This window comes from Fulmarus glacialis, unplaced genomic scaffold, assembly GCF_000690835.1.
Source record: "Fulmarus glacialis isolate BGI_N327 unplaced genomic scaffold, ASM69083v1 scaffold11256, whole genome shotgun sequence".
NCBI classification, from domain to species: domain Eukaryota; kingdom Metazoa; phylum Chordata; class Aves; order Procellariiformes; family Procellariidae; genus Fulmarus; species Fulmarus glacialis.
In genome coordinates this window covers 31,307-43,391 of record NW_009218791.1, presented here as the reverse complement: position 1 = coordinate 43,391, position 12,085 = coordinate 31,307, and the positions used below count along the sequence as shown (strand labels likewise).

General features: G+C 36.5%; 1 protein-coding gene across 1 annotated transcript in view; it reads right to left on the bottom strand.

Annotated features, from left to right (window-relative positions):
• Nucleotides 1-10,875: 10,875 nt before the first annotated feature.
• Nucleotides 10,876-12,085, bottom strand: part of FAM188B (family with sequence similarity 188, member B) — a gene marked incomplete at its 3' end in the record, with an annotated part of 31,889 nt that continues 30,679 nt past the window's right edge. The window contains exons 10-11 of the mRNA XM_009580154.1: nt 11,201-11,266; nt 10,876-10,943 (exon numbers count right to left, since the gene is read on the bottom strand). Of these exons, the coding sequence (XP_009578449.1) occupies nt 10,876-10,943; nt 11,201-11,266 (134 nt within the window). The remainder of the gene's footprint in view (nt 10,944-11,200; nt 11,267-12,085) is intronic.

Genomic DNA, 12,085 nt, shown 5'->3' with positions numbered 1-12,085 from the left:
ACACTTCTCCCAGTTTTAATGGATGAACCCAATTTGACATGGTATTTCAATGAGGACACATCAGTCCCTTGCACAATCTGTTAATATTTCTTCACCTCCTAAAACTATTTATGCTGATACACTCTAAGAATAGATCCAGTGTTATTTTGTACTGCTGGCTCAAAGTCACTGTGTGCTCCACTACTCTTCTCAACTCCTCATCCTGCCATTGACAACTTGGTGAACCCCTACAGTGCAATAGTGAATAGTCTCTCTTTGCATGACCTTGTAGTTTCTGCAGTTATAAGAAATTCTTTTTTTATTACCCTCATCATGAAGCTGAGCCAACTCTCTTTGTACAACACGATTATTTCTCTGTATCGACAGTGCCTTTCAACTTTTGAGTCACCAGTACATTTCATTAGCACACCACTCCCTTTTTCCAACATTACTGTAGGGAATAAAAACTAAGTTTAATCCCAGACTGGTCACTGAGGAACTCTGTCTGGGAACCTTCCCCACGCTGATAACTCTCTTCTGAGTACCTTACCTTTACCACAATTCTAAAATGATCTCTTATTTTCACATTAGAAAATGACTTCTCATTTGGTGTGATATCAAATACAAAAGCCTCTTATTACCTCTCCATTAACTAACTTTATTCTATTTTTTTTTTTTTTTTCAGTTTAATTAACAATTCTTCATTTGGTACTATAATTGCATGCTTTACTGAAGTTCAGGTAGAATTCATCTATTTAATTTCCCACTTTAAAAAACCTGCTCTTTCAAAGTAGAATATTAGTTCAGTCTTGTATAACTTATCTTCAGTAAAATCAGACTGCATTCCCTGCCATTTTCCATTTACCTCTGTAGTTAGTTACTCTCTCTTCAGAACGTTGCCTACAGCTTTTCAACCTGCTGAGATAAAGGCTAAGTTGCTTGGTCTGCTTTTCCACCTTTCTTAAATGTAAGTATTGTTTGCAATTACACAGCTATATGGTGACCTCTGTTGTGAAAAGTTATTAAACATCATTGTCATTGTATCTGTGATTTTAGATGCTAGTTATTTCAGTATTTGGAGATGGAGAGCATCCACTTCTCCAGACTTACTGCACCAGAGATGAAAGGTTACTGTATGTTTTAATGGGGCAAGTGGTATTAGTATGACAAAGCATGTAAGCTTTAGGACCAAGTCCATTCATAAAGTCTGACAAAGGAAGAGAGAGCTCAGAAAGTTTTGCTTAAGTTTAGCAATGAGATCTAGGCAAAAAGATACCATGTTTATTTTTTCCTTCATGTTGTGTAGCCATCACCTTTTCAGGTTCAGTTCTACCTCCCACACAATTAATTCAATTTCTATGCATGGATTCCAACTATCCATCCTGACTTTGCACCATGTTGTTCTCCTTACTGAAATGTAAGGCAGAATATTAATTTAGATTTGGAGCATTCTTTACACTATTCTTAGTATCAGCCACATCCACTCTACACAGAAACTTCACATCTTTTCTTGGTATCTTTTTATTGATATGATAAGGAAATTGCTTGTTGTTTAATTTCTGTGACTCAATGTCTGAGTCTGACCTCATCTGAATCACATTATTTCTGTAGTTTCCAACACCACGACTCCGACCACTAGTGCTAGAGCTATTTGTTGTTCACCACACTTTTTTCATTCCTTTGCACTCTTTCTTTAGAGATCAGAAAATTCTCCAGAGAATGAGCTAATAAGCTTCCTTCTCTTCAGGCATGTTCCCCAGCTTTATGATTTATCCTGATCTGTTCTAGAAGGAACTGGATGTGTTGGGGGAACAATCTGGATTTTTTCTCCTGTTTTCATAAGAAATCTTTCTGTTGCATATCCACACCAAATTTGCTATTGCCCAGCATATAGTCCACTTCTTTGTTCTGTGGACCCATGCCGGTAACAGGCTTCCTGAATTTTCTTAATAGGGAGATAAGGGTCACATATCTCTCTCCATTATTTGTGCAAATCCCAGTTCTTTTCCCTTTCTTTTTTTTTTTTTTTCATTATTTCCCAATATAACAGTCCCTTACCTAGCAAGATGTCAAACAGAATCAGTGTAACAACCTCTTTGACTTCTTGATTCTTCCCTTTTTTGCTGAGTTTGGTTTCATTTTTTCGGTTTCCTTTACCACTAACCTTTGTTCCTTGTTCTGCAGTGCAGCAAACTTCTTCAAACCTAATTCAACTCTTCCTTTTCCTTGCCTTTGTGGTGATGTTTCCACCTGGATCACATTCCTTATCTAGCTGGCTATGTAGCTTCCTTATCTTCAGATTTTATTTAACAGATGCCTACATATTTGTGTTGTGTCAGACCCTACTCTCCTTTCCTGTATCTTGTCTTCAAAATCCCATTGTACCATCATTTCTAGCTTTATTCTTTTGTCCCTGGATCCCCTCTTTCTCAAGTGTTATACAGTGACATTTCATACATCAATATATTCCACTCCATATCCACTTTTGAAGGAATATAAATCTCATAGCTTCAAATCTTGGTCTCACACCCTCCTTTGAATATTGCTAAGGCTGTCTCACTTATTATCCCTGTCTTCTTGTCTTTCTTTGAAGGAAAAACATTAACTTCTTTCAAGAAAACTCCCTTCTTTATTGCCTTTTAGTGGCTGAAGCTGCAATCTGTGCTTCATTAAGGTTCTATATTTATTAATATACTTATTAATGTAGCAAGCAATTCTTGCCCAGTGAACACTCCAGCTAGAAGGGCCTCTAATTCACACAACAGAGCCTCAAAGACAAGGAAGATCGTGAAGATTATGAATTGCATGCAACCTATCAAGCAGGAGGCACAGAAGTTCACTTACCCAAACAAACAAGGATTCAATTCTTCCCTACCAAGGACTGGATCCCACACAAACTCTCCTATTTGCTCTCCTCCCACTGTTCTTGGTAAATCTAATCTCACGCTTCCTCCATGTTGTAAAATCACAAATGGGTCTTGGAGAGGTCTGAGACTCTCAAATATGAATTTTTCAGTTAGGTCAAGCTGCTTGTTTTTTAGCACTGTAACGTAATTGACAGCTGTTTCCCCTTTAAAATAGCTGCTTCCCTATCTTTTTCAAACACCAGAAGACTAAGCTGTAAAATACATGATGACACGTATTTATATTACGTAACTGTAAACACTGAGTGAAAACTGCTCACACACATGTAATTTCCCCTTGCTGTTGGTCTCCCAGGCATTCTCAAGGTTGGGGGGAACTACCTCTGAAAAAGTTTTCCCAGAAAACTGGCTCATAGAAAAATATATTTCCATCAAGAACTGAGTATGCCCCATGTGATTGGATCTTTTATGTGAAGTTGTAATTGCTTTTACCATTGGACAAGCCAAATGGTCATTTCACAGAAAGCCTTTCTTCACCAGCCAAATAGCATGAGGAGAGTAGGTGCATTTTAGGGGAACTATAAATTAGAGATTGGCTCTGAGACAGGAAAAGGTGTCAGTTAAGGAAAGTGGATTGAGGGTGGAGGACCCATTGTTCCACCCACAATTCATGTGCCAACAGAGCATCACTTTCTTTTTCAATTTCCTACGTGACTGGAAGAGTTTAAAAGTTAAGTAACATGTCAGAATCAGGGTTATTTCACAGTAAATGATACAGAAAAGGATACAGAAAGATACAGATAAGAAAGGATACAGGTTGATACAGATTACTACAATGATGATTATCTTCTGTTACACATCTCAATAAAAACTTGTCTTACTGAGTAAAGGTAGTCTTCCCAGAGCTTGGCTTTCAATATGTTTTGATTGCACTAATATTTTATAATTTTAATATGGTTATTTGAGATTATGTAAGATTATTTGTCGTAATGAAGTGTATGGTTAATTAAGAGTGCTTATTCTGTCCTTGCAGCAATATGAAATAATCCAGATTAAAATGGACCACCAAATCATGTTTGAAAGGCAGGTAACATCACGGCTAGAGATGCCAAAGTTCAGTAGCCAATTTACAGTTTCTTCTCTGATTTGTGGCACCTCGTTCTGGCCACAGTAAACCAATGTGCTCACATGCTTATAGCACATGCCTAACAAATTATACATATCTGGAAGCTCTTTGATAAATAAATTCCCACAGGCTTCTGCTTCCCATTTATCACGTGTCCCTCCTGTTCTATGAAAACTCTGTAGAGCAGGAATTGTGTGGCTATGGGCAAACAACTGATCTTGAGGCCAGGTAGAGTGTGACCCGTAGTAATTGCATATATACATGCTCTTACCCTGCACCAAATCTGAGATAACTCTCTCCTGTGTGAAACAAGGATGAACATATCTGTTTGCCCTATAAGTTAGTGCATATATGGTCAGAGCTATTGGGGAGTAGTACACGGCATGCTGAGATGACCCTGGATGTGGCTTTACTCTTTCTGACTCTTTGGCAAGGAGAGCTTCTGATCTTTATTACAGCCCATAGCTATTACTGTACTATAAATACATAATGTACGTATGTAACAGTATGTCTCACAGTGAAATGCTGTCCTGTGGAGATGAGTAAAGACAGAACTGTTATATTTTTAAAAAAATTGATAAAAATAGTTTGCCAGTGGACCAAAGCAGGAAGATTCTTGGAATATGGCTTGCAACCAGACAAATAATTACAGAAGTAAAACCAAGCTGACAAACAGATATATTTGAGCATAGTACGGGGCATAATAAGGATAATAATGCATAGTTCGTCCAACATCCTCGGAGCACTTAAAAATCAGATTCCTCAGGTGAGCAAGGTATTCATTCAGGAAGGTATACTAGTTCTGTAAATGCTGAAGCTAGATGCTCTGCATAGCCAGAGAGGGATTGTAGCCACTGGTCCTTTAGCCTGTATGATCAGGCTTTCCTCTCACATGAAGTTCAAACAAGTCAAAACTTCTCTCCCCTATAAAATGCCAAGTGCAGCTCAGCTTCATTTATTACAGAAAGGATATTTTTTGAAATGGAATAGGTATACTGGTCAGCTATTAACAACATTTGATGCTTTTGTGTGTTTATTTCAAGGATGGATTAGAGTGAAAGATGAAGGAAATTTAACTTCCCTCTTTCAGTAAAATGGTACCACAGGAATGAAGAATAAGTGCTCAAGGGCAGAGAACAACATAGGTTTAATTATATGATTCCCCCTAGTAAAAAATTGTTAATTGATAGATTTCAGAGAACTAGATAAATTACTAAAAACTAAGGGCAGATTTATTTGGTGTGCGAAGGCCTAGACTGATAAGGAATCAAAATGTGATTTACTCCATTTAATAAAAAGGCATTGGCTTTTGAAAATAAAAAAAAAGAAAAAAAAAAACCAAACAACCAAAACTCCCAAACTCAGAAATGGAAAGAGCACAAATAGTTTTGAAACAGGGCTGTACACATTTCTGGAGCAGTAAAGACTACAGGATAGTTATTAGAGTTGTGGCATCACAATAAGGAAAAAGGTGTTGACGTGCATTTTCCTACGTTTATAAGTGGCCAACCTTAATGAAGTACACAGCCTCCTCTTGACTTGCAAAACCACTCTCCTGTTTTTAACCACAGATAAAGCCATTGTTTTCTTTATTCTCACACAAACACTTCAGAGAAAAAATTGAAAAGATACGTAAATGACCAATGCTGACTGCAGAATTACATTTGTGATTTGCTAGCAGTAAGTGACAAAGTATCCCTAAGTTGACAAAAGAGATTGCAAACACTGGTGTTTTGATTCTACTGGTCAGCAAATTTGTGAGTAACAGAATGAGCCTGTGTTTCAGATGAGGCTCTATTTATTTTCTCCAGGTAGCCTGAAAATGGCAATACACTGCTTTTCCACAAAGGAATTTGACCTAAGGAATCTTCTCATTCAATATCTTCTTCGCTACAATAGGTTCTAGTATGGTTTTATGCCATAAAGTTATTGCACAGATTAAGAAAAATATGGCAATGAAAACAGACAGTGTGACTGGTTGGTTAGAAGCTGAAATTTAAAGAAGGCTTTTCAATGAATGGATCAGAATCAGCCACATCCCAATATAGCAATGGTTTTGCATGAGTAAGCACAGTGAGGAAGGTGCCAAGTGTTAGAGGAGATGAGACAGCATCTAGTAGAGAAAGCTTGTGATGCAGTTCCAATATATGTTGTACCTTCAGCAAGACTGTGGAGTTTACTGAAGCTGCCATTCCTGGGTCAGTGTAAACCACTCCTGAGTATTCATAACTTTCCTACATGCAATGTGCCATTCTCACATGCAACAGTGAGGCCCACATGGGGGCTTGCAGCCCACCTTTAAGCTCAGTCTCTCCCAGGTACATGTAAAATGTCTTGTAGCTCTTAACAACACGAAGATTTTAGTACACATTTTGCACATTCAGGAAGATTAGTCCCCTGAGCTAGTACAATACGCCCACTATTTTTTAATTTTTCACCGGTTGTAAAAAAAAAAGAGATTACAATTGTTAGCAACTAGCATTCCTTCCTGTACCAGAAGCAACAACACGTTCTCAGCAACTTCCTCAGGAATTCTCACTCCTCTTTGGCTATTTGTTATCAGTTCTACCAGTGATGATCATTAGTGCATGGAGTATGATAAACTCATTACCAAAATCTACAAAGCAGTGCAAAACCCTGCATTTCCTGGCATGCGTTCCCATTAAATAAAAATACTCAGATTGTCAGTGATTTCGAACAACTGCCTGATAGACCTACATGAAATCTGGAATTTCCATTTACAAGAAAAATCAGTAACAATGTAAAAGTTATGGAGCCAGACCAAAAGTCAGCCTATCCCAGCATCCAGTCAGCAGCAGCAGAAGCAAACATCAAGGCAGAACACAAAAACAGGGCACATGGAGATTACATCTAGACAGGTGGGTTTAAAGGTACTGAAGCATGTACGTTCCAGTAATTTGTCTAAATTTATTTGAACCTCTTCATACTTTTGGCCTCCTCATCTCCTAATACTGAAAGTTAATTATGCTGTGGAAAAAAAGTACTGTAGTTTGTTTTAAAATTGAAGCCTGAGCATCTGCATGACAACCCCCAAGTTTTTGGACTCTGAGAAATAATGTATAATCACTCCTTAATTAACCTTATAATGGATGTCCAAATTTTTATCACATCCAACTTATTCCTCTTCAATGCTGAAAAGGAAAGATTTCATCTGTCTTCATGCAGAAGCTAGTCCACACTAAAGGGAAACTTTGTTTTTGTCTTCCAGTGTGTTCTAGTTCTAATGTGTCTCTACTGACCTACGGAGACAAGACTACATGCAAGATAAAGACATGAGAAGATCATGTATTTATACAAAGACATTACCAATTTTTTATTCAGTTCTCATTTCTTATCACCATAACTTCCAATACATTATTTCTTTTTTGACTATCATAGAAAATTGAACTGATATCTTCAGATAATTAAATTACTAGCAGTGGTGCCAGAATTTCTCTCCTTTTTTATAATAGCCTATTTACAGTCCATCACTAGGTAAGTATAGTTGAGACTGTTTTTTCATCATATATAATGCTTTGCATTATTAACACTGAATTTCATCTCCCATTTTATTGACCAGTCACTATAAGACAGAATTCATTTCACCACTTGATGTTTACAGTGTAAAGCCTCTACATCAGTAGGTCATCTAGATTTTCTTTTTATATAGGGGAGATAAGTAAGCATTTCAGGAGATGATTTATCTCATTCTAAGGTGGACATTCAAAATAAGTCAAATGAATCATGATCTTTTTCTCTTTTTGAGCGTAAAGGAAGCCTAGGTGCACATATTTTCATAGAAAGTAAATAAAGATAACTAAGATAGGTCATTACCCTCAAAATAGCAAACATCTAAGAAATAGGAGTCTTAGTAGTTCTCCCTCCAAAATCAAAGACAAAAGATAGGCTCTGCCCACAGCAATTCTCTTCACCTTTCCTGACACTTATTTTCAGATTGGATGAAGAGACCTTCTCTCTTTTCACTGATTACAGAGGGAGCCGGGAGGAGAGACTTGGCGTAATTTTTAGAAGGCAAAACTTAGATGAGATTACTCCATTGTTGGCACTATGAGATCCTTCTGAACTGCTAGAACTTAGTCACAGATTTAAGAAGGTGTAACAGGTCTTGATCATTCTGAACCGCACCAGCTACTGCAGCTATCATTCCCAAGTTATGGTCGCATGGTCACAGCTGCATGCCATCTTCCATCTGTATAGACATGGCAAGCATCCGTCCACAGATGTGACTGCTCGGAGGAAGTCTGTAAGCTTTGTGGTCTCATTATCCTGCACTCCTTCCAGATCAGTTCTGGATGGGTTGAACAGCACAGTTTTGGTACAGTGGTACTTTCCCTTCAATTAATCAACCTCACCATTTAGTCCACATGTTCTGCCTTTTAATTTAAAGTGCTCTGCCTTTTAATTTGTAACTAAGGTTTCCCCACCATATAAAATAAGGTATTATTATTTTCTTCTAATTATATCCTGAAGTGAAAGCTTCAGTAAACACGGGAATTATTCATGGAACAGAAAACATTGGGAAGAATATTTTTGATTGAAAGAAACATTTCAATGTTCATTAATCAAAATGCCAGTCTTCTCTTTGTTGAACCAAATGTAAATACTTTGGTTTGGTTTCATTGGACATATCTCTGCATCTTACACAATGTTGTTTTATGATAACCACGGTTCAAGACTACTCCATCCTTCGTCTTCAACTTGCTTACAAGAACTGTCAATTATTTATAGAAGAGAGATTTACCAAGGGACCCCAGAGAGTCAGCATTGTGGGCACATGGTGAAGAACTGACCCAAACAGAAGCATTTCAACATGATTTGAGAAACTAAAATATGTCAACTTTTCAACTAAAATTAAATAATCTATCTAGCTTTTTCAATAGAATATGCACACAAAAATCAGGACAATTCAAACTTCCACGGAGTTTTCTTTTTTTTTAATAAAACCCACTGTTTTTCTGTTAAAAAACTGGGACAAAAAAAAAATCCCAGGGAGATCTATTACTGGATGAAAATTCCATTACCTAAAACAACTCTTATTTGTCTTCAACTATTCATCCAGAACTATGCCAGTTATGTAAATAATTACTTACAATGCTTGTAACACTCACTAAATGGTACATATTTCTTGATGATATGAGCAGTGAGTTATTTGTCTTGATATTTGTAATATCCTAAGAGAAGTATTATGACATAGCCATTCAAATCTATTACTGAAAATTACATAAACGAAATTTAGTTTGCACTTTAAAAAAATTTATGCAAAGGTCTGGAAACACATTCCACTGTATCTAGTGACAGAGAAAAATTCCTGTTTCTTATAAACAAAAGATAGGTACCAATGCAATGTGTAACACAGTACCAAGCTAGAAGACTAACGGTACTTTAAAATGAAATTCTGTGAGAAAGTCATGAATCTTCCTCAAAATACAGCTACATTTTATAAAGAATTCTGACATTGTGGACCAGAACTGTAAAAATATTTAGATACCTAAAAATGCAAATAGGCACCATAAGGAATATTCATGTTCACTTTAGACACTTAGCTCCCCCAAATAGAAATAGAGATGATTGATTGGCCTTGTCATAATCCATCTGTTAGGAATTGAGAGGCGATGGAAAAATAAGCTCCCTACTTATATTATTAAAGAATGTTTACCATTTTATAGCAAGTAGAGCAATGCAATCAATAGCAATTAGGATCATTGCTGCTTTTGGTGATCGTACCAAATGCCAAATATATCATTACTTGCTCAAATACCTTTACTAATCTGGACCTCTCTGCTGTAACTAGCTCAGAAAAATGAGAATAAATAACATATGCTATAAAATTATCACATCATTTTTGTTAGAGTGCAAAAGTGGAGCTAAGACAATGGCCTGTAGTGTTACTGTAATCAAAAGAAAGGAAGACATGACAACAAAACAGAAAAACCCAATCTGTAAACGCTTGTAGGAATCTCAGTAGGTGAGCAACTGAATGCATATCACAAATTTGGACTAAGTTTCTATTTATTTTCAAGACAATGCAGAGATGTATGAAATAAAAGCTTACACAAATCAAATCCGTGCTGCTTTCAAGTGCAGCTGCTCTATTCGTGTCAGTTGTTACTGCAAGTTGTCAGGGAACAGTTCTTTTCACTTGCAGATAATTCTAGGAACTTTTTACAAAAGTGGAATTTGACAAAATGAAGAAAGCTTTTATATTCTGACCCACTCTGATATTCACAGAAATCAGTACCACAGAAATACTGATATATGAAAGCACGATTATTTATTTATTGTATAAAAGCACGATTAACTGCAACCTTGCTTGGGCGAGCCTCAATGAGTTTTTAAAAGAAGCTATAATGACTACCCATTAGATAGAGCTCAGCATATTTATTACACCAATAAACAGAGACCATATTTGTCATACCTTACTTATAACCATCTAAAAATCAGCTGCATAATCCATTTTTTCTGCTGCCTTTCCTTAACATTATCATTGACAGAGAAATTGGGGCATCACAAGTGTCACAACCTAAGACAAATACCTAAAGTATGTCAAATAAATAACCTTCTAAATGAGTCTTGTTTTCAACTGTCAAGACAGGGAGCATAGGCAACTACCTCAGACATGATGCCTAATGTTTAGATGAAGTCATTTATATCAGATGTGATGGACTGATCACTGCCACTTTAATAGCATATATACATATACAAGTGTGTGTGTATACAACCAAAAAAAGCCAAGATTAGGTGAGTAATCTGCATAACTTCCCTATATTTATCAAACACCAAGATAGATTAAAAAGGCCAGAGAGTTAAGTACATGATGGTTGTTTCCTCACTTTGCACAGCTTGTTAGCTTTGCAGTTTATGAAACAGGGATACAAAGACACTCACAGATTGATTGATCTTGATAAGATGACAGACACAGTCAGAAGGATGCACCCACAGGGACCAATTTCAAACTGAAAAAGAAAAGGACTGTTTTTATTTTGTTTGTTGTGTACATTTTCTGCCCAATCTTAAAGAAATGCAAATCAAACTGAAACCAGAAAGAATTGTTGTATGCTAAAACTGAATTTGTTGCTCTGTTTGTTAAAATGCAAGACATGTTCATATAGTGTTTGAAACAACGTTCAAAAGACATCATATGAAACTGATAAACACAGAAAGACTGACAGCTGAACTATAACAGGTTTAGTATCTTCTCTATACACAGTACCTGGTGAATATTCTGCTGAAGAAATACAATCAGATCTTCATATTTCGTAGCACTATGTAGTATTAGCTGGGAAGAAATGTAAGAAGAAAAAAAAGTAACTGAAATAATAGCAACTCATTTTTATAACTGAAAGCTGAACTAAAGTAGCCAAAACTATAAATCTGACTGGAAAGATTTGAACTAACGAAATGGAATAAAGATCTACTGAGACCTTCTTCTTACTGTTGTTACTTGGTATAATATCGTATCTCAGCACTTTGTATATTCTCAATTTTTAAATATTGCTTCTTGTTGTTTTTAAGTTCATTGAACAGACAGTTTGATTCAATTTTAAGCATTGTTTATGCAATGAAAAACAATTCCTAGAAGAAATACAGGAATACTGCAGCTTTAGAAGACATAGAACGGGCAAGTAGCTCAGGAGTTTGTACCTATGTGGTGAGCCACCTATAGCAGGCATGGATCAGAGCACTTCTTATCATACTCAGAGAATACTCCCATGAATACTCCTATTTCACATAAAGTTCAGGAGAGTACACAGATCCAGGCCCTTACTTCAACATTCTTTGTCTATTTTTCCATCTCCAGATTTTGACAAAAATGATGGTCTTGCAGATACTATGTGAGGAAAGATCAAGCAGTCTGGATTATATTCCTTTCCATCACATTTTCACTGTGGCTATGTCCACATGACCTTTGATAAGCAGTACTTAGAGGCAGCATAATGGCGTTAGTTGCACTCTGAAATAGCCAGCAGCTCAGAATTATGTTAACATATTAATTAAATAATATCTCTTGTCTTTTGGAAGAGCATATTATAGCCAAGGTTTTCTGCTACATTCACCCTATTTATAAAAGTTTTCACCTCCAGTTGTTCCAAAACTG